The 26,904-nt window shown below is 39.6% G+C and overlaps 2 protein-coding genes across 2 annotated transcripts in view; one reads left to right on the plus strand and one right to left on the minus strand.

The window, feature by feature from the left end:
- The window catches only part of LOC115037355 (MAM domain-containing glycosylphosphatidylinositol anchor protein 2), a 145,483-nt gene that overhangs the window by 21,400 nt on the left and 97,179 nt on the right, over positions 1–26,904 (plus strand). The window lies entirely within an intron of this gene.
- Positions 9,730–12,216, minus strand: LOC115037357 (low choriolytic enzyme-like). The gene is made up of 8 exons (XM_029495825.1): positions 12,113–12,216; positions 11,929–11,947; positions 11,762–11,824; positions 11,453–11,599; positions 11,215–11,332; positions 10,147–10,325; positions 9,981–10,062; positions 9,730–9,868 (listed from the first exon to the last, which is right to left on the minus strand). The coding sequence occupies exons 1-8, from the start codon at positions 12,182–12,184 to the stop codon at positions 9,730–9,732; spliced, it is 819 nt and encodes a 272-aa protein (XP_029351685.1). The 5' UTR covers positions 12,185–12,216.

The following is a 26,904-nucleotide window of genomic DNA, read 5'->3' on the forward strand; positions in this document are numbered from 1 at the left end:
ACTGGCTGCTGCCCTCTAAAGGTTAGCACAAAATTCCAAATTACATGATGAAACTACAACTTTGAGATTCTGAATAACATATGATGTTCCATCACTTCTCGTTGCAATGGTCGCTCACACATTAATGGGGTTTCACTTGCTGCAATCCTTCTTTACCTCAAATCGCCAGTGAACACCTTACACTTTGTCACAGCGGCCAGCAATGAAACAGCTGAATAAGTGATTACCGGGTTGGCTCTTTCTTTTATTTCTTTTCTTCCTGGGCTGATCGGGCTGCTATATCTCCACTCAGCGTTTGGCGGCACCTCAACTGAAGAATGGAGGTTGCTTGTCTGTGAGGAGACACTACAGGTTGCTGTGAGTTGTCAGGTATCTATAGATACCATTGACTTTAAATTAAAACAGAGTGTGAGGAGATCAATCATAAGCATACGTTGTGGGCACAGCTGCAGTCTGATACATGGCCTTCCCTCCCTGAGCTTTCCTAACATTGCATTACGATCAGAGCTAAATTACCCTGGCGACCCACACTCCTCCCTCTCTGAGCACTGCTAAACCCTCCCAGTGTGCACTCCACGGAGGAAGACTTTTATCGCCTGACTACACTCCTCAGACAACAACTTCTAAAATGTTGCAGTTTTTATTCCGCAGTATGTCAGAGCTGAAGGTGCACTATATGTTGACAGAGAAGTTTATTGCTCTGTTAAGTCAGGTATGGCTCCTACACCAGCATGTTAGTGTAACATTTTCCCTCATGTTCAGATTGAGAAGGCTGTCAGTGTTTGTGACAAAGGACTCACTCAAGTTCCTTCAAGCTGTGGACATGTGAATGTAGCTCTTAGCCCAGCACAGTGGCGGTTACAAAGCTCACTGAGCTCTCACTGAGGGATGATGATGATTGTGATTGTACCACACAGCACACCACACTGGTAGTTATTGGACAGTTATCAAGATAAATTACACATACTTTAATTTAAAGGACTGCTAATTACTTATGTATAACATATTTTAAGTCATCATGCAAAAAGTTGTTAGATTGAAAAAACTGCGTGTTCAAAGTGTGATTCTAAGCTGCTTCCCAGTCGAAACGATTCCTGTCACTGCCCCAGTTCTTTATTTATCTTTTGGGTTTTAGGTTTAACTTTACCGTGATGGATAAAGGATATAATTCAATGCAATTAAAAGTGATTCCTAATGAGTTAATTAATGAAATCTGGACTTGTAAGTGGCATCACATTAGTATTCATGGTTTTGATCGGACAGGTATTAAACTGTTTTGATATTTATTGGGTTTAATAGTTTGCAGTGTTGTAAACTATATTTCAGAGGCAAATATTGTATCTTATTATTTACTTTATTTATGAATACTGTCTGCCTTTTTTTTTACACAGTAAATTAAAAAAATAGATATTTTTGCACAAATATTTTGACACAAATTGTTCAAAATGGAGCCAACTCATATGCTTAACCCTGGTCTCCAAAGTTGAAATGCAATGTTTCTTGCCTGGTAATGCATAAAACAAGCCAATAATACACAGTGTACATGCATACATATATACAAACACACACACACTCACATATGTTCAAATATGTTTCTGTTTAATGTGTTCTAGATGCTACAGCTTTTACTTATGTGTAGGATCAGAGAATCTCTCCCATCATCGTAACCCTAACCCGTCCTATGAGCTGAAGTCATGCACTGTGATGAGTGCCATGATAATTCATACAGCAGAGAGAAAGAGAATAATAATAACTAACATAAATATGGTGCAAAACAGCTCTAACTATAGAGACACTGCGGGAGAAATTGCTGCTGGTGAAGTCCTATTTGTTTTTTCTCAGACTATGTTTTTGGTGATTATTCTTCAAGCTTAATGTCTTGACAGTTTCTCTGTATTGCAGAGAAACACGCAGAGAACATTCTTTCCACTCTTTGTCTTCTTGTCCTCCGTTTTATTTGTCAGAAGCTCATTTTTAAATGATTGCCCAGAGAGCATGACATCACTGTTGGGGATATTTACTCAACTGAAGTTCTTTCCTCATATCATATCAGACATTTTGAAACATGACCTTCAGTGTTTGCTCAGTATCAACACTCTGATGGCTCTCATAATTACATAGTTATTAAATAATGCAAGAAAGAAATAATTAAAAACCTGCTGTATTTTTATAGTCAGCCAGGTGGGGGGTTGGTGGTGTTGTTGCAGCTGCTGAAAAAAAAAATCCTAGAGGAACAGAATCTGTATATGAGACAAGGTAACATCACTCAATTTCATGGTCTAATAAGCCCCTCGTTGCGTGAGGTATCATAACTGGCACACAACATGTCAAGTTAGCTATGGGAAGGGGGGGAATTTTTTAATTTCAATTAGTTTCTTGTACTAACTGGTGTGGAAGACTGCCCACTTCAAACTGTTACCTCGGAAAGAGCAGGAAAGCAGCTCCAAAATAAGCTGTTTGAGCCACGCACTGCGACTGAAACTTAAGGTTGTCAGATCTCAGAGCAAATCCATGTCATCGGTGTGACACAAAACGTACTGTGCAGCTTCCACTTCAGGACACTTACAACGAAGAGAGAAAATCCTCACCCTGGTTTTAGCAAACATCCTCACTTGAGTAGGTTCCTCTTGTGTCATTGTCGCACATGAAACACACATAAACACACACACACTTGAAAAAAATGAAAGGATTCATAATCAGAGCTGGTGAACTACAGGGAAAGGCCAATGAGCACATGCACTATTGCAATGCGCCAGCACCATATTTACCATTTTTCACCCTTGAAAATTGATTAAATATATCATGACATTATGTACACACTACAGGCTACAGACTAACACGCTTGCCTGCTTCCATTTAATGCTTCTTGTGGAGTGCAATTTTCTGAAACCTGACGTCAAGGATTGCTGGAAGAACGGAGATTCTTTGTTCATTCCTTTTTCCGTTTGTGTCAGATGCAATGAACCGAATGCATGCGAGGATGACCACAACACTGCACACTGTTGTCATTTCCTTTGCTGGAGCAGAGAGGATTCACATTTTGAATTTATTGGTGGTTTGTTAATATCTCATGGATGCATTTCTGCTAACTGCTGGGGATTGCCCCTGCTGAAGTTTCACACGAAAGTTGGAATTGATTTTTCTCTTCTTCAGAAGTAGAACATACGTTCATTTGCTGTTAAAGTTCAATGACGACAGAGGCCGAACACGAGAACCCTGTTTGGGTTTTCTCCTGAATGGAAACATTCTCAAATCAATGGGGCATGTAATTCAAGTTTGAATGGCTGGAGTCATGTGTCTATTAAGAACTAAATAGGCAGACACTGTTCACTTGAAAAGACAAAATATTACTTTTCCTGCCCCGTGAAGACGTCCCTCTGTACTGCAGTACACTGTTTGACCTCTCTGCTGATTTAGCATGTCCTTGTGGACACTGTGCTGGGTCAATATATGTCTCTATCTTAGAGCAAGGCAGACATTCATTTGCTCTCTAAACCATTCATTCAACGAGAAGAAATTACATTTTCTGATTGTCTGCAGCAAGGTGATGGAACTACGTGGGGGCAAAAGGATATATGGGGACAGTCAGCTCCGAGAAAGGCCCACAGCCAAGCACTCAGTGAATTCCATACAAATAACGTGGTAAAAGCACAATCGGAGACTTTTGACCCAAGAGTGTTTTGTTTATAGTATTGAGGAGTTTGTTCCCAGCTGTTTGCTTGTCACATATGTTATGTTTACCATTTTCCTGGAAGCACAATGCTACTGTATTCATTATAGCTTTAATTGGGCAATGTACAAGTATACAAAGTTAAAAATATCTTAAATGTGCAACACATCCCTGCAGGGACAATATGTCCTCCTAGGAACATTATGTTGTAAACAAAGAAGAAAGAAACATTTAGATTAGAAAAAGAACATAATTTCCCACTTATTGATTATATCTGGGACAATTACAATTCTGAAAGGGATTTTCATTACTTAGAAATAAAGAGAGCGATCCCAAAAGGTAGGACGTTTACTTGTCCTGTTGGGAATTGCTTCATCATTCTGTCATCTCATCACTGGCTGTTTGCCCATTTTATTACATTTTTTTATCTGCGCTCATGATATAACTGTGCAGTAATTAAACCAGTTTGATCGCAGATGACATTCGAAGGATTAGCTTCAAAGTTGTTAAGTTGTCAAAAACTTTGTTTAGTAGATAGTGCAGGATGTGCAATCAACAGAAAATCTGCGACAGCTGTCCGATGGTCGCAAGCCACCTGGGTTTATTGGCAAATCCGCTAAGGACAAAGAGTGAGAAGCGCAGTCCAATGCCATGGTATTCATAATCATAGGCATGCTACCTATGAAAGCAAGACAGGTGCTATTAATATAAAATGGAATAAGTGGCCTTGGGAGACTTTGCAGCGATTAGAAGCTGTGATCTTCTCCTTGCTCAAAGAACTCAGACACATACAGCCTGTAATTGTTACATATAATTGCTATGTTCCGTGGTTGCAATTATATTTCTATGGCAGGCGTTATACAATCCTACCTTTTGCGTGCTCATTGAAAAGCACTGCCCATATATAGCACATGTTCCCACGCGCACACACTTGATCAGTTCTTCGTTATTATGATGTACAGCATGAGACCTTCATATGAAATTGTGCTTTGATGGTGTAACCACATTTCCACATAAAGCAAAATCATTCAAACATTCAGCATTATTGTCTTTTTCTAATGCTTTGTTCTGTAACTCCACCCACAAAAACACCATCTGCTCATGTCCTCATGTGGCTTTGAGTAGTGGCAGTTACCTGAGGCAGAACGACCTTCCTTTATGTGTAATTACACACTGTACTGTATCTATAGCAGTTTGAACTGTTGGTGCTGAACTGAGGTTACTCTGTAGCTGTAATGATTTCATGTCACTCATTTGCTTAATTGCAACTCAAGTTAAAGATGTTGAAATGAGCTTGACAGTAAAATGTTGACAGATTTTTTTTTTTTTTTGTCCGCCCAATATTGCATGCCAAGATACTGAATTGTCATGACTTGGGGGTCATTGAACTTTAAGTAAACAAATGATTAAGGATAGGTAAAGACTGCCCTGGATGAATACAGGAAATGTTCAGTGGCTTCAGCAGGTCTATTTAAATTGAAGAAAACTGCTATAATTTTCCAGCCTTAACCACAGTGCTTGGACTAAACGGTACCAAAAACAGAAAGAGAGGGTAGATGGCAGCAGATATCCATGTCGTATTATCAACTCTTTCACTGCTGAAATATATTTTGTACACTGTATAACAGCTCTGTTAATTGTTTCCTTTGGTATTAGTGTGAAAGAAAAATCCCCCCAGAATCTCTCAGCCTGCTTATCAGCTGTGGCTTAATGTACGGTGGCGAGCGGCTTCTGATGTGTGACATCTTCACTTCCTCTGCTCTATTCGCGATGAATGAAGTGAACGCTTTGGCGGTCCTTGTAACGTGTCTGGGTATCCTGCTGTGTTGTACATAGCTGGCTTCAAAGCTGAAAAGATCTGCAGGATGAGAGATCACCAGCTGAGAGATCCCTGTGAATAAACCTGCCAATCTCTCAGGGCACTGAGTATTGTCCTGCTCCCTTTGTCGCTCGCCTGCTCTCTCTCCCTCTCTCTGGTCAACTTGGCTGCTTCTGCCGTTCCTTTGATTCATGTGTTTCACTGTTGCCTTTTTCTGATTACTGTCCCGCTAACTCTTGCTTGCTCCCAACTCTCATTGTTCCCATCTTGCTTTGTCTCATCTTATCCCTTTCCATCCTATTTCTCCCTGTTCTTCTCATTCTCTATGCTTCTCTCTCTCTCTCTCTCTCTCGCTCTCCATCTTAACCCCTCCATCTCCTCCGCTGTCCCATTCTCATCAGACACACGCAGAGAGTGATGCACAAAAACCATCCCTCACATCTCCAATGAGTACCTTGTTATCATCTTGTCCCCACAGCGGCTTTCTGTCTGGCGCCGTCTCAGCTTGGATTCCATCACTAATGGGACCGCATCATTTTCGACAGCTGCAATTCCTCAGCGCTGACAAACAGAGATGTGGTGCAGCTCAGAGAACACAGCTCAGAGGGATTGTATACCAATGCTTCAGTCTGATTTACACATTTGCAAAGGCCTTTTTAAAACATAATTTCTCTTTGACACCAACGGGCTGGTGTTCTATGTAGATGCCACCTGGCCTGGAAAGACAACATACATTTATTTCAATCTTGAGCCAGAATCTCTTCATATAGCTCTCATCTCTCCGTCTTCTCAAGTCACCGTTTTATGTATTTAAAGTAATGCCAGCTACTTTTTTTAGTTTCAGGGAACACAAAGCATGCAATATTTATGAGATTTAAGGGTGCAGTGACAACTGCTTTTCTAAGTTCAGACATCTTAGAGGTTCATATATGGCTCCTCAGATTTGCAAAGGAGAAGCTGAGTCAAACTTCATGAAAGCCTCAACAATAGCACATTACTTTGGTGCCTTCGATCCCACAGCCCGGTATTTGTTCCTGCCGGGTCCTGCAGGGCAACAACAAAGACTTCCAGAATTTGTATGCAAGTCTTATTTCTTTTGATTGCGTTATTAACTAATTTTACTTGTTTTTGCAAGTGCTTTCATCTAACTCAAAGGGGGCGCTTAACAGCTGACTTGCTTGTGACCCAGAACAGGCTTTGAAAGAACACACAAATCCACAGACTTCAAAAATGATACGCACAAAAGTCTGTATTGTTTTAAATTCAGCTTTATTATTGTACTATGTTCACAATCTTGCATATGGTTTCACAAATTTTGTGTCCTACAACTGTACTCACAATCTTAAGAGTGCTCATCACTCCTTTTCACTGTAAAGACATCTCTTTCAAGTGTTTTCAGATGCTTCGGATTTTTGTTCGGTGCAATAATGCGTTCAGCTCAACCGAAGGCAAGTCTGCCATAGTCAAGTATTTGAGCGTTTTTCAACATTGCAGGCTTTTACTTCATAAGTTTCCCTCTTTCTGTGCTTCTTTGCTGAGCTCCAAAGCTGGGGCAGACACAGAACCTGGATGAACTCTTACATTTACATTAATATACTGTAAAACTAGGTTGGACGAGACACAGAAAAAGAAAGAATAACTGATTGTAGGATGCAAAAGTTGATGTGAATGGATTTCTGACTTTGTTACTATTTATCTTTCGTCTCTTTCGGGGATATTTTACTTTGGGTTTTGGAAGTACAGTTCCCATAAGGTTTTGTGAATGGAGCAATAAGAACACCTATGATTTGTGAAATTATCTATGGGCATTTTTTTTGCAATAAATATCAGACATAGACAAAATATAAGTCACCATGGATCAGAAAAATGTGTACATCAGGTTTTAGTGTTCAGCTTTGACCGAGGAGGAAGAGGAGTGGATTTTTTTTGTATACCCTCGGATTTTGGGTACAGAATTTAGACAAAAAAATTTGGACTGATGATTCCTCATTTTGGCTTTAAATTTACAAAAGAAAATTCTGAAACCTTCTCCAAACTTGGACTAGCCGAGATGATGAGAACATTTTAACTTCCAGTTGGTGGTATTCGGCAGCTCACACAGTGAACTTGGGAGAGCTGTGTATTGAAGCTTATAGGATTTGAAGAGAGGCAGGTACACTGATCTGTGTTAATGACGTGGTGGTAAGAGCTGCTCAGCCAGCCAGCGCATTACCAGTGACATCACAGATCAGACTGCATTCGGCTCCGCTTGGCCGGCCCTCATTAGAACAGACATCCTACAGGAGACTGTGCTGGTCATATACACGGTGCCCTTTAAAGGATGGTCAAAGAGCATCTGTAAGAGCATTAGGGCATTGCTGTTATCTAATAATATTCCACAACGCTAAATGTTAGGTAACAGCTGAAGATCAGGCTTTTATTTGATATATTTTTGCTTTATTAGGCTTCAGTGAAAACAAAACCAAGCGATGAACATGTGAAAAATCAAAGGATAGATGATACTTTTATATTTAATTTTAATATTTAATTTGATGGGTTTGCTTACATCAGCCTCACAGTCCAGAGAGAGAAGACTCTCATTAAACTACTTTGATGCAATGTTGAGTGATTTTTAGCCCCAGTGTGTTCCAGTAATGACACGTTTGTACTTGAGTTTTGGGATCTTGGGCTCTTTGGTAATTTTATTTTAATCAGAATTTAGAGAAATACTTAAATTTATATCTGGCTGTTAAGTCTCTCTGAGCTTCTTGGAGCTCAAACAATGTCGTAGTGTTAAATATTTCAATAAACAAGTACATTTTAAATATTTCATCCACAGAACGATTGATACAAACTGAAACTACTTTATGAAACATTAAAGGCTCTGTGTCCATCTGAACTACAGAGATTCAGCCTTCCTCAGAGCACCAATTGTACCATGGCCTCTTCAGCTGTACTTAATCCAGAGCAATGGAGAAAAGGCATCCAGCGCTGTCACGACTGTTTGTGTATTCATACATCATGTGAGGAGGAAAATTTACTTAATAGTAATCTGTTCTCTCTCCTGGGCATTCTTCCCTTTTCACCCCCTGAAAACCCTCCCACTCCCTTCTCACCCCCCCGACTCGGGGGAATGCAGAGAAGTAACACTGCGTAGCATTTCAAAGGGTGAACCCCCCACCCCCCCTCAGAAAAAATCACACAGATCCAAGAGTGTGGGTCGTGGCCAAGTGGAGAAATGAAAATAATAACTCTCTGCAGGGTTAGGGAAGAGTAGCAGAGCGGTTTATCTTACGTCCTACTATATCTGTGCCTCCGCAGACATGCAGCCCTGCAGCCCTGCAAAGTTTGTCTTGCTGAATATACTGCAGTACTGATTCAGTCAGATAAAACACTGTACTCGTGTACTCGCACTCGTGTACAAATCCCAAACTTAATTACTATGAGCTGAAATGGAAATGAACTCAATTATGAAAGTATTGATGCATATTTGCCCTTCAGTCATTTTTGTAACTAATTAAATTCTTTTTTTTTTTTTTGTCTTTTCCAAACTTAGTTTTCATCCTGACAGTGGTATGGAGAAGTAAGAGGAAATACAGAATAATGGATAAAATAAAACTGTTGCTCTTCATACGGCATACATACAAAAGAAGATGAACAGATTTGTAATACAAATATGAAACAGGAAGGTGGTTGGCAGGATCTTGCATCTTTCTGTAGAAACAATAAATGTAATTTGAGCAGTCATTGAATTTGCTGAATCACAATGAGCAGAAAATAGTTTAAAAAAAAAACAAAACAAACAAACAATGGCAGTCTGCAAAGTTCAACTCCAGACTGATTGAAACAATACTTAAAGCACACTTCAGTTATTTTGTATTGTAAATTGGAAGTTTTGGGCATGCAGGAGACAGATAAAACAAGAACAGTCAAGACTGATGTTGCAGAGTTTGAAATTTCCTCCTTGGGTTGTCATCTTTAATATTTGTATGTTTCCTATGATGGGACTAGTCTTTTATTTGATGCATCCAGTATGTATCTATATAACTAAGTTTAAAATTGAGGATATTTTTCATAAATTTGAACTCTCTAAATATGTAAATTGTAGTAACCTAACAATTGATACTGCTGTGACAATAGATCCCCAAACAATGTACAGTTCACTGTAAATGACAAGAGACATAAGATTCATTCATTCAATCTCACTTTTTTATTATTGTACTTGACGAGAATACAACAAGAATACAGTTATAATCGTCTACTACAAGTAATTCCAGCATTTGTAGAGCTTGTTGATCCTGAGAACATCGATGGGGGAAATGGCCATGCTCTCGCCGATCTTAGCAGCGGGGTCATGGGTAGGAGTTATGGTTTCAGCTTTGTTCTTACCAAAGGCAGTTCTGTGGGTTTTGAAGAGTGTTAATGAAACAAAGAATCACTCAGAGATGACTTTCAGATTCAGATTCAGCACCGACTCTTTGGCTTTTGTGCAGTGTTTCACTTCTCCCTTACCTTCCATAGTGCATTATAGAGGTGTAGTCGTATGGAATGTTGAGATTATCAGTGTCCATCTTATGGAAGTTGGCCACATAATCTGTTGAGACAGGGAGAACAATAAACATCTGACAGACTTACACAAAGGAACATCTGAAAGAGTTGATGTGACTGAGGTTCTTACATTCATGTACGTTTTCCCAGTTGATCCTGACATACTTGTCGCGGTCGCTCCGAGTGTGTTCGTGGTAGAAACCTAGCGCGTGCAGCAGCTCGTGCTGGATAATGCCGTAACTTATGCAGCCATACCTCTGCAGTGACAGAGTCTGCTTGTCTCCAACACGACCCAACAAAGAGGAACAGCTAATAGCAGAGAGAGTATGAAAGAGAGACAGAGATCATTAATAAGCAACATAACGTAACATTACCCGCAGGCCTGTGTGTACGTTCATAAATATTTCAATGAGTGTTTTGTTCTTTCTTTACTTTCCTTTTTACTGTTATCGCTATCAACTACAGATGCATTACTCTAACAAATTTTGGGGCAAATTTAACCAGCTCTAACCTGTGAGTAGCTTTATGCTGTGTGCAGGATCATTTGAGCACAAATGCGTAGAGATACATTTGTCGTTGTTTTATTTTTATTTATTTATTTATTTATTTATTTTGACTTATGATCTTTTTACTTTTTACCCTGTCATTTCTTAGCAAAATGCTACTGTAGAGCACGCAGTCGTTACCGTGTCGATAGTATCGTACAGTACTGAAATGAAATGTCAAAGTAGCCTCATCACAGAATGCTACTGTGATGTGAAGGGAAAAAATTCCATAAATCAACTCTCGGTTGGATTTGTTTTTCAGTTACTTTATATTGAAATGCTCTGATCACAGGAAGGAACAAAAAGCCATGTTGGCAGAGGGTCTGCTATGGGGGAGCCCTATGTCAGCATCAGATGGGTGTGAAAGTCATTCACAGCGGGGAATCCAAACAATACTTAAATACATTCACTTCCCAAGATTTATGAGAAGTCTGCAAAGCCTGATCGGCGCAGTGTACAGATGGATAGGCTGATGGCACCAAAATATTTTGAATACATTTTAAAAGTGCTCTTCCCTTTACATATATAATATTCTTTTTTTCATCTGTTCAGTTTTCTTCACAGATTACATAGACATACACACAAACACATAGACATACGTGTATATGTACTTTCTGCCTTCACACACAAAATAGTTTTGCTTCTTGACTTACCCAAATTTTGGCTCAATATTTAAGTATGCCACCTGATTCGTTCGTGGAATGTAACGGATGCAGGTTTGTGATTCAATGCCCTTGAAGGCTGCTAAAATCTCCCTCTTCTCAGAGATGTCTACAGTTGTGGATAAAAGTATTATATCAGCAACACTGTCCATGCAGTGGAAAAAAGAAACATGTTTTCATGCACCATCCAGTTTCACTAGTGTAGTACCTTTTAAAAATTTAAACTCACCATATTTTTCACTTAATATGAAAGGGATTTCCACGTTCCCATGAGAGGATTTTGGCCACAGACAGCTGTATACCGTACTAAGGCACTTCATAGCAGTCCTGGTTCTCGGAATAATCAAGTCTCCTTCCAGCAGATCATCTTTAGAGCCTATTAAAAAAAAAAAAAAATGCTTTCATTCACTCAGAGCTCAGGTGAAGTTTGATTAAAACAAAATATGCTTTATTTTATCGAATACAGAAACTCTACATTGATATGGAGAAAAACTAATGTTCCCTCCCCATCCTTGTAATATGAGGACAGCATACTGACCATTGTTCATTCTCAGAATAGTTGCGGTAGCATCCTCAAAAGTAGACCCATCTACTGAGCTCTCTAATAAATGCAAAAAAGCAGATTTCATTCAGCTCTCTCTTGACAATGACAAACAGTTTTGATATGTGATAGATGTGGTATGTTTTAAATAACTGAAAACTTGCCATTATCTGCACCAGGCCCCTGTGGAGAAAAAAAAACTGAATAATAAACCTCTTCACTTTGTTTCACACTACTTATACTTGAGATAATACAATGAACTGAACAGACAGATGTCTATGGCATGGGACAAATATCATTCATCACATAAACAACCGTTCAATAAGTATTCAGTTAGTTACTGCTTACGTCGTCGTGGTGAGCATTACAAAAGCCCAGAGGCAGCAGCAGAAGAAGAAAAACTGATGCTATAATGTCCATTTTTGTCTTCACTTGCTGTCCGAGGCCAGATACTGAGGCCCAGTCCGGGCTGAGTTTATATGCAGTGGTAGGGGCTCACAGGGCTCTGTCTTAAACACACAGCTGATGGGAGTGCCCTGCCCACTACGGCACACTGTTTTCACAAAGGGATAATCTCATTCAGGGGGGATTAAAGTGACTACAGGCTGCTGTCACATCGCTAAGCGTCACATTTCAGACAGCCTTTTTACCCAGCAGGCGGTCTGCACATGAGATCTGGCTCTGTCCCAATGTTTTATCCCAGAAATAACAGATGCAACATTTGAAACAAACAATTACATTTTCCCATTAAACATTTCCCAGTTAGGCAGTGAATCCATAGTATTTAGACTTTTATTTAACCTCATTTGTTACGGAGTGATGCCCTGCTCAGCTTTGTGATCCAGAGGCGAAGCAGGTGATCTGTGGAACTGTGATCGGTTTTGACTTGCACACACATACAGATGTATACATTTTGTTGCTCATGCTTTTGCGACAGGTTTGGGCTGAGCCATGCCATACAACAAGAGCAGAAATCATATCACATCCGTGCAAGAAAACACATTGCTATTGTTTAGAATAAGTATTAGTAAAGAAAAAAATGGGGCCAGAACATTTCAAACAAAAACTCATTCCCCATTAAACTGAACAGCCACTGTGGCCTGTACAACCCTGTAGATTTGTAGTTTACTCTTGGTATGACCTATTGTTGTGCAGCACCATTTAAAATGTATTGTGTCAGATAATAATAATGGATCAATTAGTGGCTGGCAGTAAAGTACGGGATTCATTATTGAAGAGCTCCTGCCACTGCTGTTGCTCCAACAGTGATGATCCCAATGGTAAAGACTGGGCCTCGGCCACCAGCTTGTTAAGAACAGAAAACAGTGTTCTCAAAACTCCAAATCCCAAATTGGGTTATTTAGAGAGATGAGCATTCAGATTTATTGGATGCTTCCCTAATAAATCATCAGGTTCCACTGGATTGTTTACAACAGAAAAGAGATGCTGTCTCGCTTCACAGCGCCATAAACCTTTTTAGGGTCTGATTTCACATGTTCAGGTCGGCAGCTTCACACAGAGATTCCATCACTGAAACCTTTATATGATGTTGTCTTTGCTGTACATCACAGTAATGTGGCGTTTAGTGTTTGGGAACAAAAATTGCACTGTGCGGATGTATGAGAGACTCTAGGTGTTGCATGTGTGAACTCTTCACTATAGACCCAATGATGCCCTACAGGTTTACGGCAGTGGCGGAGCCAGAATGTAGTTAATGGGTAGGCCTGAAAAAACCTGGATGGGCCTGTTTTTTTTTTTTTTTTTTTTAAGCTGAGATGTGCACACAAATTATATCGTCCACCCCGATTTACGATACTCTAAGTAGTTTTGTGTATGTGTGTGGTTGTGTTTATGTGCTGCCTGCATGTCTGCCTGTCCAATTCAGGCAGTCCGCGTGGGCGCACAGGTAATCCATTTTGTGTTTTTAGAGTCACAGCATGAAGTAATGCTCAATGATGTATGTCCCATCCATTTGGTTGAGCTTTATTCCTAATGTCTCTCCAACAGCACGGGGAAGTAGATCTTATTCAATTGGGTTGCAGTCCACTTCTGCTCACAAAAATATATATATTTCTTTCATTTCTTACCAAAGATACCCGTTACCACACATTAAGCTTTGTTTGCCTTTCTCTTCCTATACACGTTTCTTTTTGATGTGCTCAGTGAACTTAAATCTCAATCTTAACTTGTACCCCTGGAAGCAGCATTTAGAGCATTAAGTTAAGCTTTATTTGTGTCATTCAACACTGCAGCACGATAGCACAGTGTTGAATTACACACACAAGCACGCACACACAGAGTTAATTCAACAAAAAATGCCAAAATTGCAGACTTGCATTGTTTTTCACGAGAGCAAACACAGTAAGAGACAGGTGTCTGTTTAAATTCAACACATAAAAAGAATAAGCTGTAAAAAAAAAACAAAAAAAAAAACCTGACACCTGGTCATTCTGACACTAGAAGGTTTTTCATGAACACCCAAAAATGTTCTGCCACCAAAGAACCATATAAGATATTAGAGTTACAATTTGAAGGTGTATATGATGGGAAGGACCTTATAAAGAATCATGTAAGGATAATATCGTTTGACATTTTGGCACCTGTGGCACATTAAAAATGACAATTAAAAATGTCATTTATTCTAGACTGGAAAATAAAAAGGATTCTCTCGTGTCAGTTATCATCATGTGTAGTTGCCGTTGTCTGTTATATATCATTAAAAATCTTGTCATTTTGGGCTATTGGTTCAATATTATCTGAACTTTTCACCTTTTCCTTCCAAACTATTTATAAAATAATAATGTACAGATGTAAATACGTCTGAGTTACAGCATTACACAAGATGTCCTCGTATTTCAGTGAAACTTCAGCAGCGTTAGTAGGTAGATTTGCTTTGTGTGACAAGGTGGAGCAGATGGGAAGTTTTGGCACATTGTTGCAGAGCACCAAACAGCAGTGATGGTATACCCTATTAGCCCTCCACTGCGCTAGAGTACATCGCTGTCTTTTACACTTACACTGCGTGGGCAGCCAAGGACAACAGTCAATGAGCAATATCAATTTATGTAATGGACTATTAAACAATGTGCTTAACATTTAGAATCGCTACACTGGTGTACAGTTGGAATGTGTGCCAGGAAGCCCACTGCCATGAAAACCAGCCAGTGAAATCAAGCACATTACTCTGCTCCGCTGCATCTTCTCTACCTCCTTCTCCTCCTACAGCTGGTTGTCTGACCCGACACACATGGCCTGCTCGCTCTCCCTTCACTTGACTTTTTGCTCTGCATATGTCTGCGTATCAAAATAACAATTTACTGTTATATGCCCGTCATCATTCTTATTCAGCATCATCCTGCCATCCAAGTCATCGTGTTTTTATTTGCAAGTCTTCTAAGAAGCCAGATCCTCTGTTACGTTTTAATTTTCTTTCTTTATTTTTTGATCTCTGACAAATTTCTATTTACATATCTTTGAGTAGGAAGCATTTTTTTTTTTTTTTTTTTTTAAATCAGAAGGACGGATTTATCTGTTGTTTTTTTTCTGTCTTCTTTTCCTCTGTTTACCATCTAAGACCGACTCCAGAACAAAGAATAAACAACTTGTTCCTACTAAATGAGGTTCAGGCAAACAGGAACAAATGCGTTGAATATGAACACCATTTTAATTGTGCAACTTATCAGAGCCAAGCAAATAGAAAATCAAATCAGGTGTATTACTGTAGTAATGCGATTGATTAATCCACGATTCAAGTGCGTGGTCTGTTCAGGCAATAATTGTGTTTGATGGATGAGATATCAAGCGTTTCTGAGGTGGTTTTGAAAATTATACCTTGAAAGGTCTTTGTGCTTGAAATAATAGCAGTTAGTGAAAAGAGATGATCTACCTTTTTTTTTTTTTTTTTTTTTTTTTTTTAAGAAATCTATCAGGCTCTCCTGTATAGTGGTTGAATCCCTCCAGTGGAGCTAATAGTTCTGAGTTCTGCTGTTGATTTTTATGAACCAAGACTGTGGATTTTTCCAGGTAAACTGACTCCAGAGTCACAAAGTTCCAGTCTAACATATTTCCTAATCTAATCAATACAGCCTTCAATGGTTTCCATTGACTAAAGCAGCAGCGATGTGTGTCTTACTCAAGGGCAAATCATGGGATGGAGGGAAGAGTGTGACTCATTCTCTTTGCCCACCCACGTTCCCCTGACTCATCTCGAACTGAGAAGCTGACTTCTCTTCCTTCAGGCTACAACCTCTGTTATAAGGTCTTCTGTTAGCAGTTAAGTGTAAAGAATATGATCGTTTTGAACTTTTAGAACATGTGTAAAATAACGTATTATTTATGATAACAATATATTTTTGATGTACAACAAAAATATTGATTTTTGCTCTGTACATGGCAAATGTGCCGTTTAAATAGATCTCAGGTTTTCAAAGTATTACATGAGCTTATATTCTCATAAATTTCCAATAAAGGATTCTCTCTAGACATGTTTGCTTTGAATAATAATTTGCTTCTGATGAGGTTTATTCTACAAAGACATTAAATTATATATCCTCCTTTTCCCTCACTGAAAATATCAGAACCTTTGAATATGGATGTAGGTTTTATATTTGACCACATTTAACTCTTAAACCAGTTTATTCATCTTCAACTGCTTGTCCGTTTCTGGGTTGTGGAGGGTGCTGGAGGCAGTCCCAGCTCACTCTGGGTGAGGGTGGGGCCACCCTGGAAAGGTCACCAGTCCATCACAGGGCCAACAAACTGGCACGGGGAGAACGTTAACTCCACACAGAAAGGCCCCATGACCTTCTTATTGTGGGGCGACAGTGCTAACCCTCTGCCCTCTGTTAAACTACCCTGGTGTAGTCTTGGACTCAGATTCAAAGAGATAACCGAAAAAATGTTGTCTTTAAGAGATGACTCAAATATCTAACCTGCTATAGTGACTTTAAAAGTAAACCTAAATTATTCCCGATTTTAAATAACATATTTGCATAATATGCAGCACACAGTTTTTAGGGACAGCCCTGTCCACTGTTTGCACTGTGCTCGCCTCTGTTTTACTGTTTGCACAGCTAATGTGGCTTTAGTTTAGAGCCACGCTACACCCAGGCTAATGAGACGTAAAGCTGCGGTTTCAGGTGACCGCTGTCAATCAGCAGCTTGTTGCATCAAATCATCCAGTGCAGTCCACCACGTCATGCAAACATGGGCAGTGTGTTTAAGGCATTCGTTTAATAGGGTTAGTATCAGCAGCTCTGCAGTTATATCACCATACACATGTGGTGTCGATTGGATCACTAATCCGATTTTTTTTTTTTGCTTTAAGTGAATTAAAAGTGATTCCACACAAAGTCATGTGACCTCAACATGTTCATAATCTTTCAGGGATCTCTGTTGGAACATTATGTGACTAAATATTAAAATTTTACACATCTTTAATTGTAGAATAATCACACGCTGTATTTTTTTATTTTTATTTTTATTTTTTTTTACAAATAGCTTTTATTCTTTTGTGTTTCCATCTGCTCCTCCTTTCACTGTCCCAGTCAGCACATATGAACTAACTCATGTTTTTCACCCAAATGTAGAAAATCCCCTAATGAGGCTTTAGGCACTTGTATTTCCCATCTTCATCATTTCACTGAGCTGTATTTAACATCTCGTAGTTTAAGCACCCTTCAGTTAATAAGACTCAGTGGAAAAATTCTAATTCATTAAACCTCAAAAACTCTCAGACCCAAATTAATTTATAGTGTTTAATTTTTTAAACACTATAACAGATTGTGTTTTGTGATATTTTTGTTCATGCCTAGTCAGTTGGTTTCGATTTTTTTTTCTAAAGTGCGGCTGTGTAACAAACAGAACCAGTCTAAAGCGGACAGAGCAGGCATTTCCCAGGTCTGTGCTGCTGTTACTGGAAGACCTGTAGCCCTCATTTCCAAAAGCGTAGCTCGGTGAGAGATCTCTAAAACCCATTTCCTGCCTGGCTTAGAATAATGAGGTGTTACAGCCCGCTGTCTGGGCTTAGCTGCACACCTCCCCAATGGAGAAGTTATGGATGGTATACAGTCACACACTCACTTACACACATACTCGTGCATTCAAAGACATGGACATATGCCCCCTGGAGGTGTTATGGATAGCTGCATATAGCAAAGCCAGCCAGCAGGCACCGTTGTCAGCCAGCCTGTGCTGTGAGCATTGATTGGACAATCAGTTCTCTCCGGAGTTTCAACAGCCAATCATGAGAGAGTTTCTTGGCGGGCAGCACCCATTCTTTTGAGGTTTGCCAGACACTCTATCCTCGGTGAGCTGTTGCTGGCTCACTCGTAGCCAACCGTAAAGAAAGCTGTTGCCTTGCGTCAGCCAATCTAGTGTGTGCTGGCCAAAGTTAGGCCTATCAACAGAGAACTGCTGCCTTGTCCCAGCCAATCTGGCTTTATCCATCCCTACAGATGTCCGATTAGTGTTGTTTAGGGAAATCAAACTGCCACAACAGACCCATATGCCAATTTGGTGCCATGAATGGAGAGCCTGGATGGAAAAAACCCACAAACACTTAGTCAACTATAAACTGTGGTACTTTGGCTGTCACTGGGTGATGTTCAAGTTAGCATTTGCCTGTGATTCAGTTTTTGTAGGTAAAGTGATGCTTCACCCCTTGGTTTGATCTTTCTTATTAAAACCACGAACTAGCGGCGACTGCTTAGCTGTCAAGGTCTTTCTTTAATAAAATATTGAATTCACCAGCATGTACTTGTAAAGGCCTGTAAGTTTCCTCCTCGTAAAATTGTCCTGGCTCACACAAGCCAAGGATGTGTTCAACGAACTCTGTTGATGTTCTGTTTAATGGAGCTATGACATATGTCTGCATCGTAAAATGACATAGACATTAGATTAGGTAATGGTGCAGAGGTTTAAGCCCTACTCATGCTTTCTGGGTCTACTAAAATATCCCAAGTACTATTGTGTGTTTGTTTGTGTGTGATTGTGCATGTTTTATATTGTAATACCAAATGTGTTTACTTCTGACACAGGAGCACATGCAGGGAGCCACAAATTTCACTTAATCTAGATTTTACACACCATCCCTTTCTTTGCTTCTACATTACTTGGCAAAGGTAAATGCTTCTCTGTAGGTCTGTGCAGCTGTGCACCCCATTTTCTGTCATGAAATTTGATTATATCAGTTATTTCCATTAGCTGTACTGCTTACCCTTTGAGGGTCACAAAGAGCTGGAGCCAATCCTAGCTGACATTGGGTGAGGGGTGGAGTGCGTCCTGAGTTGGTCGGCAGTCTATCGCAGGACTTTATTACATTATATCAAAAGTGAATGCACCTTTTAATCCCGATAGTTTGAGGAATTCATACATATGGAATGAAGTTAAGTTTCACTTGGTGGACTACTTTTCACCTTATTCACAGAGGACGTTTTGTGTCATAGCAGCAAAAAACTATTGCAGTTAACACCAATAATGACTTCAGACAATTAAGAGGACCTGCTTGCAGATCTCTGGACTTGTGCATGTCTGCTCACCAACAACCTTTATTGGGACACTTGCTACACAGTTGTCACTAATAATTTAATCATGTTGCTTTCCATTCAATATCTGCCATCCTATTGTCTTTACATTTCACATTTACAAGTGTGAAAACGCTACCTGTTTAATATGCTGCTTAAAAAATATAAATTCATTATCAAAATGTTGGTCTTTTATGTTTTGTCAGTTAACTAATTGATAAACTGATTGATAAATGCCCGGAACGTTACCAGTGTCAGTGTAGTGGGGCAGTGAATTCAAAATTGCCAGGTATGTGCAAACATACTAGGAATTTGACTCCGGTATTTCTATCTTGGACAAGGGAAAGACAAAAAGAAATAAAAAAATAAAAGAAGAAAACAAAAAAAATAAATAGAATAAAATAATAATTATAATTTTATATATATATATATATATATATATATATATATATATATATATATATATATATATATATATATATATAAAGTAGAAATAGAAATAAGTGGGATATGATACAATAGTGCCGTAATGTGCAAATGTTCATGAGGATGTCAGGTGGCTTATGGGGAGATCTGTCTGGGTGAAGAAACTGTCTTTAAATCTGGTGGTTTAGGTGAACAGAGCTCTGTAGTGTAGAGCTTCAAAGACTCTGCAGTCAGTGCCATAACTCTGCAGTCCATCTCTTCACTGTCCTTACTGCAGGCTTTGCAGATTTTAACTTCTCCCTGTAGGTTGGGATGAGATGGACCATGCAGTGATCTGAGAGCAGCGTGTGGAACAGAGTGGTAGGAGCCCTTCTGCGCGGTCTAACAGTGGTCCAAAGTGTTAGCGTCCCTGGCTGGACACTTAATGTGCTGCCTGTACTTGGGGAGTTCTTGGCTGAGGGTCGCTCTGTTAAAATCCACCAGTGATGATGAGCAGGGAGTCTGGATGTTTTCTCTCCATGTCTGTTACCTGGTCAGTCAGGTGTTACCCCATTACACAGGCCTGAGGTGGAACGTCCACACTGACCAGGATAAACAAGGAGAATAAAACGGTTTACAGTTTATGATTAGGTGAGGGCTCCAAGTGAGGGCTGCATGATTTCTTCAACACTGACATCGGTACCTTCGTTAACGTAAAAACACCCCTCCCCAGCCAGGTTTCACTGAAGCACAGGGCAGCGGAGTGGTGAGAGTCTGAGTTCCTGGAGTTCAGCAGCAGCACTTTAGTCCATTTTGTTGGCCAGGGAGCGGACATTAGCCAGGTGTATCGCTGGGAGTGCAGTGTGTAGTCCTCGCTGCCTCAGCTTTACGAACACTCCTGCATCTCCGGGCAACTCCGGAAAGAGCTGCAGCGACTCCAATTAAATCTCCAAACACCTTTGGGGTTTGCAGAGAGTGGCAGAAAAAGTAGCAGAGAGGTGTCTATCATGTTAAAGAGTTCATTTCTGCTGAAGTGAGCCGTGATGAGTGACGAGAAAAGGGTTAAAAAAAAAACAAAACAAAACAAAAAATTGTCCATACAGTGGAGAGAAACGCCGAGGCGGCCATCTTGGTGATAATGTCTGAATACATCTAGTTAGTTGTACTTGTGTGCTGAACATCGTTCAGTAATATCAAGCCTCTCTGCTTAGAGTAGCAGGCATAGCTGTGATTCTGCAGCAGTCCTTTCCAATGTTGCTGCTTGAAGTACATTTCAGCACCATGGACAGCGCCAAACACCTAAAGGCGCCTCACAGCGTTAAACACAAACATTTGATTTGGAGTGAAAAAAACCAAGAATCTACTGATTAGCTTTAGTTAGTACATCAGATTAGACCACGGAAGATCGTTTCTGTCGCTTCCTGAGGATGGTTCGCATGACATTAAGCTTGCATGAATATAATGGAAGCAGCTGCATGCAGTCAAGCTCCGTAACCCCTGCTGTGGAGCGGTGTGATGTGGGAGTAGAGATGAATTTGTCTTCTAAATTTTACCACCTTCACCCTCCACAGTCAAGTCTCTCCTCCCTTTATCCATCTTAACAGGGCTTTCGCAAGTTCACACTGGCCTAATTTTAGAGTAAGAAGGTGTGTGTGTGTGTTTGTATAATTCTGTGTGTTTTGAGTTTATGTGTGTGTGTGGGTGACTGCATTGCCCATCTATAAATAGCATCTGAGAGCCACAGCTGCGGTTAGCTGTTTTGTGGTCTTATGGCATTACATGTCTATTTGATGATTGGACAAACGTGCCCCTGCGCTGCATTAATAGGCGAGCTCAACTCAAGCACTCCATTTACAAGAGTAAGCATCAGTTTGTCCTATTTGGCCACAAAAACCACCTGACATTTCTGTCTTGATTTTAATAATGACTGTTCTCTCTATCTGCTGAGCTTCAAAAACATGTTGCTGTGTTTTTCATGCTGCTGCAGTGCGTGCTTCTAAAGACTCTGTTTTTGAGCTCACCAGAGCACACTGTGTGATAGATGATCTGTGCTGATAGTGCAACATCAGATCTATACAGAGTCTCATTTACAATAACAGTGTAGGCTGAGGAGCGCATGCGAGTGCATTACAGTGTGTAATCAATACGCTCTGGCAACCCCTGATGTAATAATATGCATGTGCTGCTGGCAAACCATTTCAAGGCTTTACACACATGGATGACCTCATGGATAAGTTGTTTCTCAATTATACTGCAGCAACCGAGTGTAGTGTGAGCTCACATTTTCTAAAGTGGCAGGAATGGAGATAGAGGAAAGCAAACAGAAGTGAATTCAGTCCATGCTGCTTCTGGAAATTGATTATCTTTACCTGTTTTCAAAGTTAAAATCCATTGAATCCACTCTTGTATGACGAATATCAATACTCTGTACCCGAGAAGGCGGAGCAAATACTGTTTTTAACCATAGCATCATCCACGAACCTATTTATTATGAATATCCAAAATAATTTAATACCCTCTTTTCAGAATTGGGCAAGTTAATATGAATCTACAACCACCATGTGGCTACTATCAAATTATTACAGGATTCCTGAATCCTAAATCTGTTGTAGATAATGAGGGGTCATCTTCTTTCTCCTCTGCTCTAACCAATATTTTATATTAAATATTATAATATATAATATAAATATTATATTTTTGATCAAAGTACTGCGCTTTGCAAGTACGCTCAGCCTCAAAAAGAGTTTTGAATTCTCAGTTCCTGTCAACCTCGATTATCAGTGGCAACAGGTAAATGTCTTCACTATATAAACTCTGGTAAATTTATCCAACAAATTAAGGAACTAGCCTGAGAATAAATGTGTGCTTTCATTAGTATAGCACAGTAGTTGTTTTTTATTCCAATTGCAAGTAAGTGGAAACCAAGACTGGTAGAAGGAGCAGGAATATTGGAAATAACATTTGCAGGGTGGTGACAAACACAATTGTAATTAAACGCTCTTGCTGCTTTGTGTTTGCTGGACGTGTCATCGGGCAAGTCTCTGCTGCCCTCAGGTAACCAGAATTAATGAATAAAAAACATTTAGTGCTAAGATATTCAAACATAACAGAAAAGGTTAATGGTGTTGCATTAATATTTGAATAACACGGACGCAGTCATTCAAAACATAAACAAAAACAGCAGCAGTTTATTGTTGTGAAAGTTTTCCGAGTCAGATACTCTATCTGATTTTTATGTGTGCTACCACCACCGCCTTCATTAAATATATCAGAAATGCCAAATTCTAAAGCTAAACTATTGCTTAACACCAAAGCACAGTAGATGAACACTTTGCCATAGGTCAAACATGGGTTTAATTTGCGTTCATGAAATCCGGGGATTTAGAATAGCTGTAATTAAAAAGTAAGTGTGGGCAGTACAGCACTTGACAAGTTTAGACAAAACCCATTGTGACAGCATAAGGAAAACAGGGTGTTGCTGAGTTTGGAAATCTTAATATTGCTGAACTTATTTCCTTGTTATCACTTGCCTTTTTTAAGTTGACATTGTGTAGTTTTATCACACAGCTGAAATTGCCTTTTCCCCCAAAGTCCCTTTATAACCAAGTAGAAGTTTATTTCTTGTGGTCCTTGCACGGAATTGATAATAAGCTTGGTGTGATAACAGAAAACAATTATTTTAAAAATTTGTTACCATATGCATATTGCAGATGTTTTGTTTTTTTCTCCCTCTGCTTCTCACAGTCTCCTGCTTCTGTCTCTCTGGCTGGCCCATTCTGAGCATGTGATTACGGAGCCAGAAAACTAGCAGGATATGGTTAGTGGTCCTCAGGGGTTGGTCTGAGGACATTAAGCCCACAGCGACAATGAGCCCCAGCTGTTGCAGTCTTTTTTGTCCACATTCATTTGTTTGTCAAATTTAGAGTCTCAAGCGTTGCCAAGAACCCACTCTGCCACTCAGGCACTCCTGAACTGTGGTGACAAGGCTGCTTTTAGCCAAATCCAATTTAATCTCCATTGGTGGTAGTAGATAAAGCTGTCTCCATATCCCCCAACTAAGGCCAAGGAAGACCAGGCAGCTCCACTAGAGCTGCTCATTCGACACAAGAGCATAATTACCACACACATACACATGCAGATGTATGGAATAAAAGAAGAGAGAGCTCAAAACAAATCGTGTAATGAGAGATTTTCTATCACCTCCCCTCTCCTACCTTTTCTCTCCCTGTTGTGCAATTCTGCACTAGGGAACATGATGTCACTGTTATGGAAATGAGATAATGAAATGAGGAAAAAAAAACAGAGGCACATCTGAGATTCATGCTCCGAGCATGAAGACTTTTTTTTTTTTTTTAAACTTTTAGCTTTCAGGGAGCTGTGTGTGTATGTGTGCTGAGTGCGTTTGCCTGCAGATGGTTGGATGGGTGGGGAAGTGTTGGGGAACGATACTACAGTGAAAGATGCACATTTATGCAAATGTCATATCTTAACCCACAGGTTCATGACAACATTTGCTCGACATTTGCAACAATGCCATTTAATCACAAGTGCTTGTAGAGCAAATAAACAAGTGATTTCAGAATAACTCTGCATTAGTTTGACTGCAGAGAACCCCTCGATGTTAAGCATTGATTTTTGCTTTCGCTGCTTTGATGGACTTCTCTGCTTCACATCAATGTGAGTGGCAGATGTGGTTCTGTTGCCATTGCTCATCCCGAACTGGCTGGGGAAAAAAAACGAGATTGGAAAAAGCTCCTAATTAAAATACAAATGTACCACCAGCAGAATTGTTTTTTTTTTTTGTTTTGTTTTGTTTTGTTTTTTTTTTTTCAGGTCATTGCTCCCAAATGACCTGTGCTCTGCCGCTCAACCTACATGACCACTCTCTCATTTAACACTGTGTCATTTTGCTCTGGAGGGTTGTAACCTTGTAATGACAGATAGCACACAAGACGCTGCCCAAGCAAACTTGGATTATTGATTAAAAGACCTTAAACATTCAAACGTAACTTTTTAATAGAATTTTTAAGAATATTGTAAGCCTTGGGTAATATACACAGATGTTTTATGGGACTGCTGGGACCTCATTTACCAGCATCCTCGCATATTTTATTAAAAATGTATATTACAGAGGGGCCTTCTTTATTAAGGACTGGCAGTGAAAGGTAACTGAAATTATATTTACTAAAGAAGTGTACTTAATAGCAGTTATTTGTAAAAAAGTATTTCCCATTTTATATTTTTACTTTGGTACTCTTCTACTCTATTTATCTGACAGTTAAAATGTTTAACAGGATGTAGCTATTTTGAAAGTAGATGAATGCTTATAGATTAGATCACTCGATAATATATACAAAGTTGGAACTGCCTCCATTTCAAAAAGTGACAGAATCAAAAAGCTGCTGCATGAGAAATAATATTCCATTCATATTGTTCACCAATGACTTACTGGTTGATGCTCTAAATGGAATTTTTTTTTCATCATATATTGATATTTTTTACAGTATTTAGTTGATTATTCTTGTGAGGTCATGGAGCAACGTTCTGACAAGCACATGATTAAATCAGTTTGTGCACTTAGTGGGAGTGTTCCATTTCTATCATTATTTTTAAGTTGTTCCATTGAATTGATTGACAGCTGCTGAGGCTAAAACAATGACATAAACAATGTACAATTAAAATGATTTTTGAAATGGCTGGTTTGGTGAGTAAGGAAATACCTCAAGGATAAGAAGAATGCATTTCATTGGGAAACACTCAACAGAAACATAACTTCTCGTTTACAAGAAAACTCCACAGGGTACCATTAAGCATCATTATAAATATAAGACTTTAGCTTGTAGCAGAGCATTTTCCACACTGTAGTAATGCTGCTTTTACTTGTTACTGACTTCAGTATATCCCCCTCCACTGAAGACCAGTTTCACATCATGCATAGAGGGCTGAGCAGTATGTCGACTAAGACAAGCAGCAAATGAGCAAATTCTCCAGGCACAAAGAGCGATGGTGATTGTTCTGTCAGTGTGTTTCAGAATTAGAGATAGATTAAATTATTATAAACTGTGTGAGCTAAGTCTTTGTAAAACAATTTTATACATCATTACCTACTTCACCATTGGACATAACATGAATTCAAAGCAAACCATAAAAAAAAACCAAAACATTTTACCCACTGTTGTTTATTGATCCAGAATGGCCTTGACTGAGTGAAAAGCTGACATTTTCATAATATTACTGTAAGTATTTGAAAACCCTACTGCATGAAGAACTTTTATAGGCTACATTTAAGAGTATAAACATCTGTGTCCAGGCCTCTGCCAGGACATCTTTTATCTCAGACTTGTCAGTGCGGTGGCATCCCACCTTATAAAACCCCAAATCCCACAGCATTAATGTAACATTATCCATTCTTAGATGCCTTTTCTGGATACACTATGAGTAGTTACTGTCAGTATCAAGTGGCTTTGTGAAAACTAAACAAATAGGAAATTATGCTGTAATGACGGGTGTTTTAGTTTGTGCTTTGGGCCAAGTGAAAGTGCAGATCTTAGCTTTTCAAGGATATGTGCGAATATGAGAACATTACTATACTCATTATGTATATTTGAGAGAGGGTTATTTGCTTTTGTTGCTGTAAGCCAAGTGTTGTCTGCGCAAAGCGCAAGTGTATGTTTATGTGTGTTTGTACCAGTTGCAGTAACAGCCATAGCAGCTGAAGATCATTAATTACGGATGTTTCTCTGCTTTCCTCCAGGACTGATAGTATGCTGCAGAGATAGTGGCTCGTTGGAGTAAATGGCATTAGTACTTTGTTTGGCTAGTGCCCTGGGGTCTTGTTTCGAAGCCTTTTCTGTTTTAAGTGGCAGCCTTGCGTGACGTTCCCATACACTGAGCCTATTTCTCAAGCCCTTATCCTCCCCTATTGATTTCACCACCAGTGTATTCATCTCTAAATGGAAAGAGGAAGATGATGAAGGGCAAGAGCTAGAACAGTCCACCTTTGCCTTGTGAGGAGCAGGTTATCATCTGTATTCATCATTCGGGTTTGGATGTGAAGAGGCAGGAGAAGCAGGATGGTGGTGTTATGAATGAAGCAAACACCGCAGTTGGTAACGGGGAAGGACAAGAGGTTATTGCACGCCTAAGGACTCACTCTGGCTGAGACCCCCAATGCAGTGGTAGGGAGGAGTGTCGCCATGGTCTCATTAGCAT

This window comes from Echeneis naucrates, chromosome 24, assembly GCF_900963305.1.
Source record: "Echeneis naucrates chromosome 24, fEcheNa1.1, whole genome shotgun sequence".
Taxonomy (NCBI): Eukaryota; Metazoa; Chordata; class Actinopteri; order Carangiformes; family Echeneidae; genus Echeneis; species Echeneis naucrates.

What these genes read in the sequence shown, in the direction of transcription:
- LOC115037357 (XM_029495825.1), bottom strand. Translation starts at nt 12,184, where the DNA reads ATGGACATTATAGCATCAGTTTTTCTTCTTCTGCTGCTGCCTCTGGGC. An exon ending in TATTCTGAGAATGAACAATG is followed by an intron (nt 11,600 to 11,761) that starts GTCAGTATGCTG and finishes TTTTTTTAATAG; the next exon opens with GCTCTAAAGATGATCTGCTG. An exon ending in AATATTGAGCCAAAATTTGG is followed by an intron (nt 10,326 to 11,214) that starts GTAAGTCAAGAA and finishes CTCTGCTATTAG; the next exon opens with CTGTTCCTCTTTGTTGGGTC.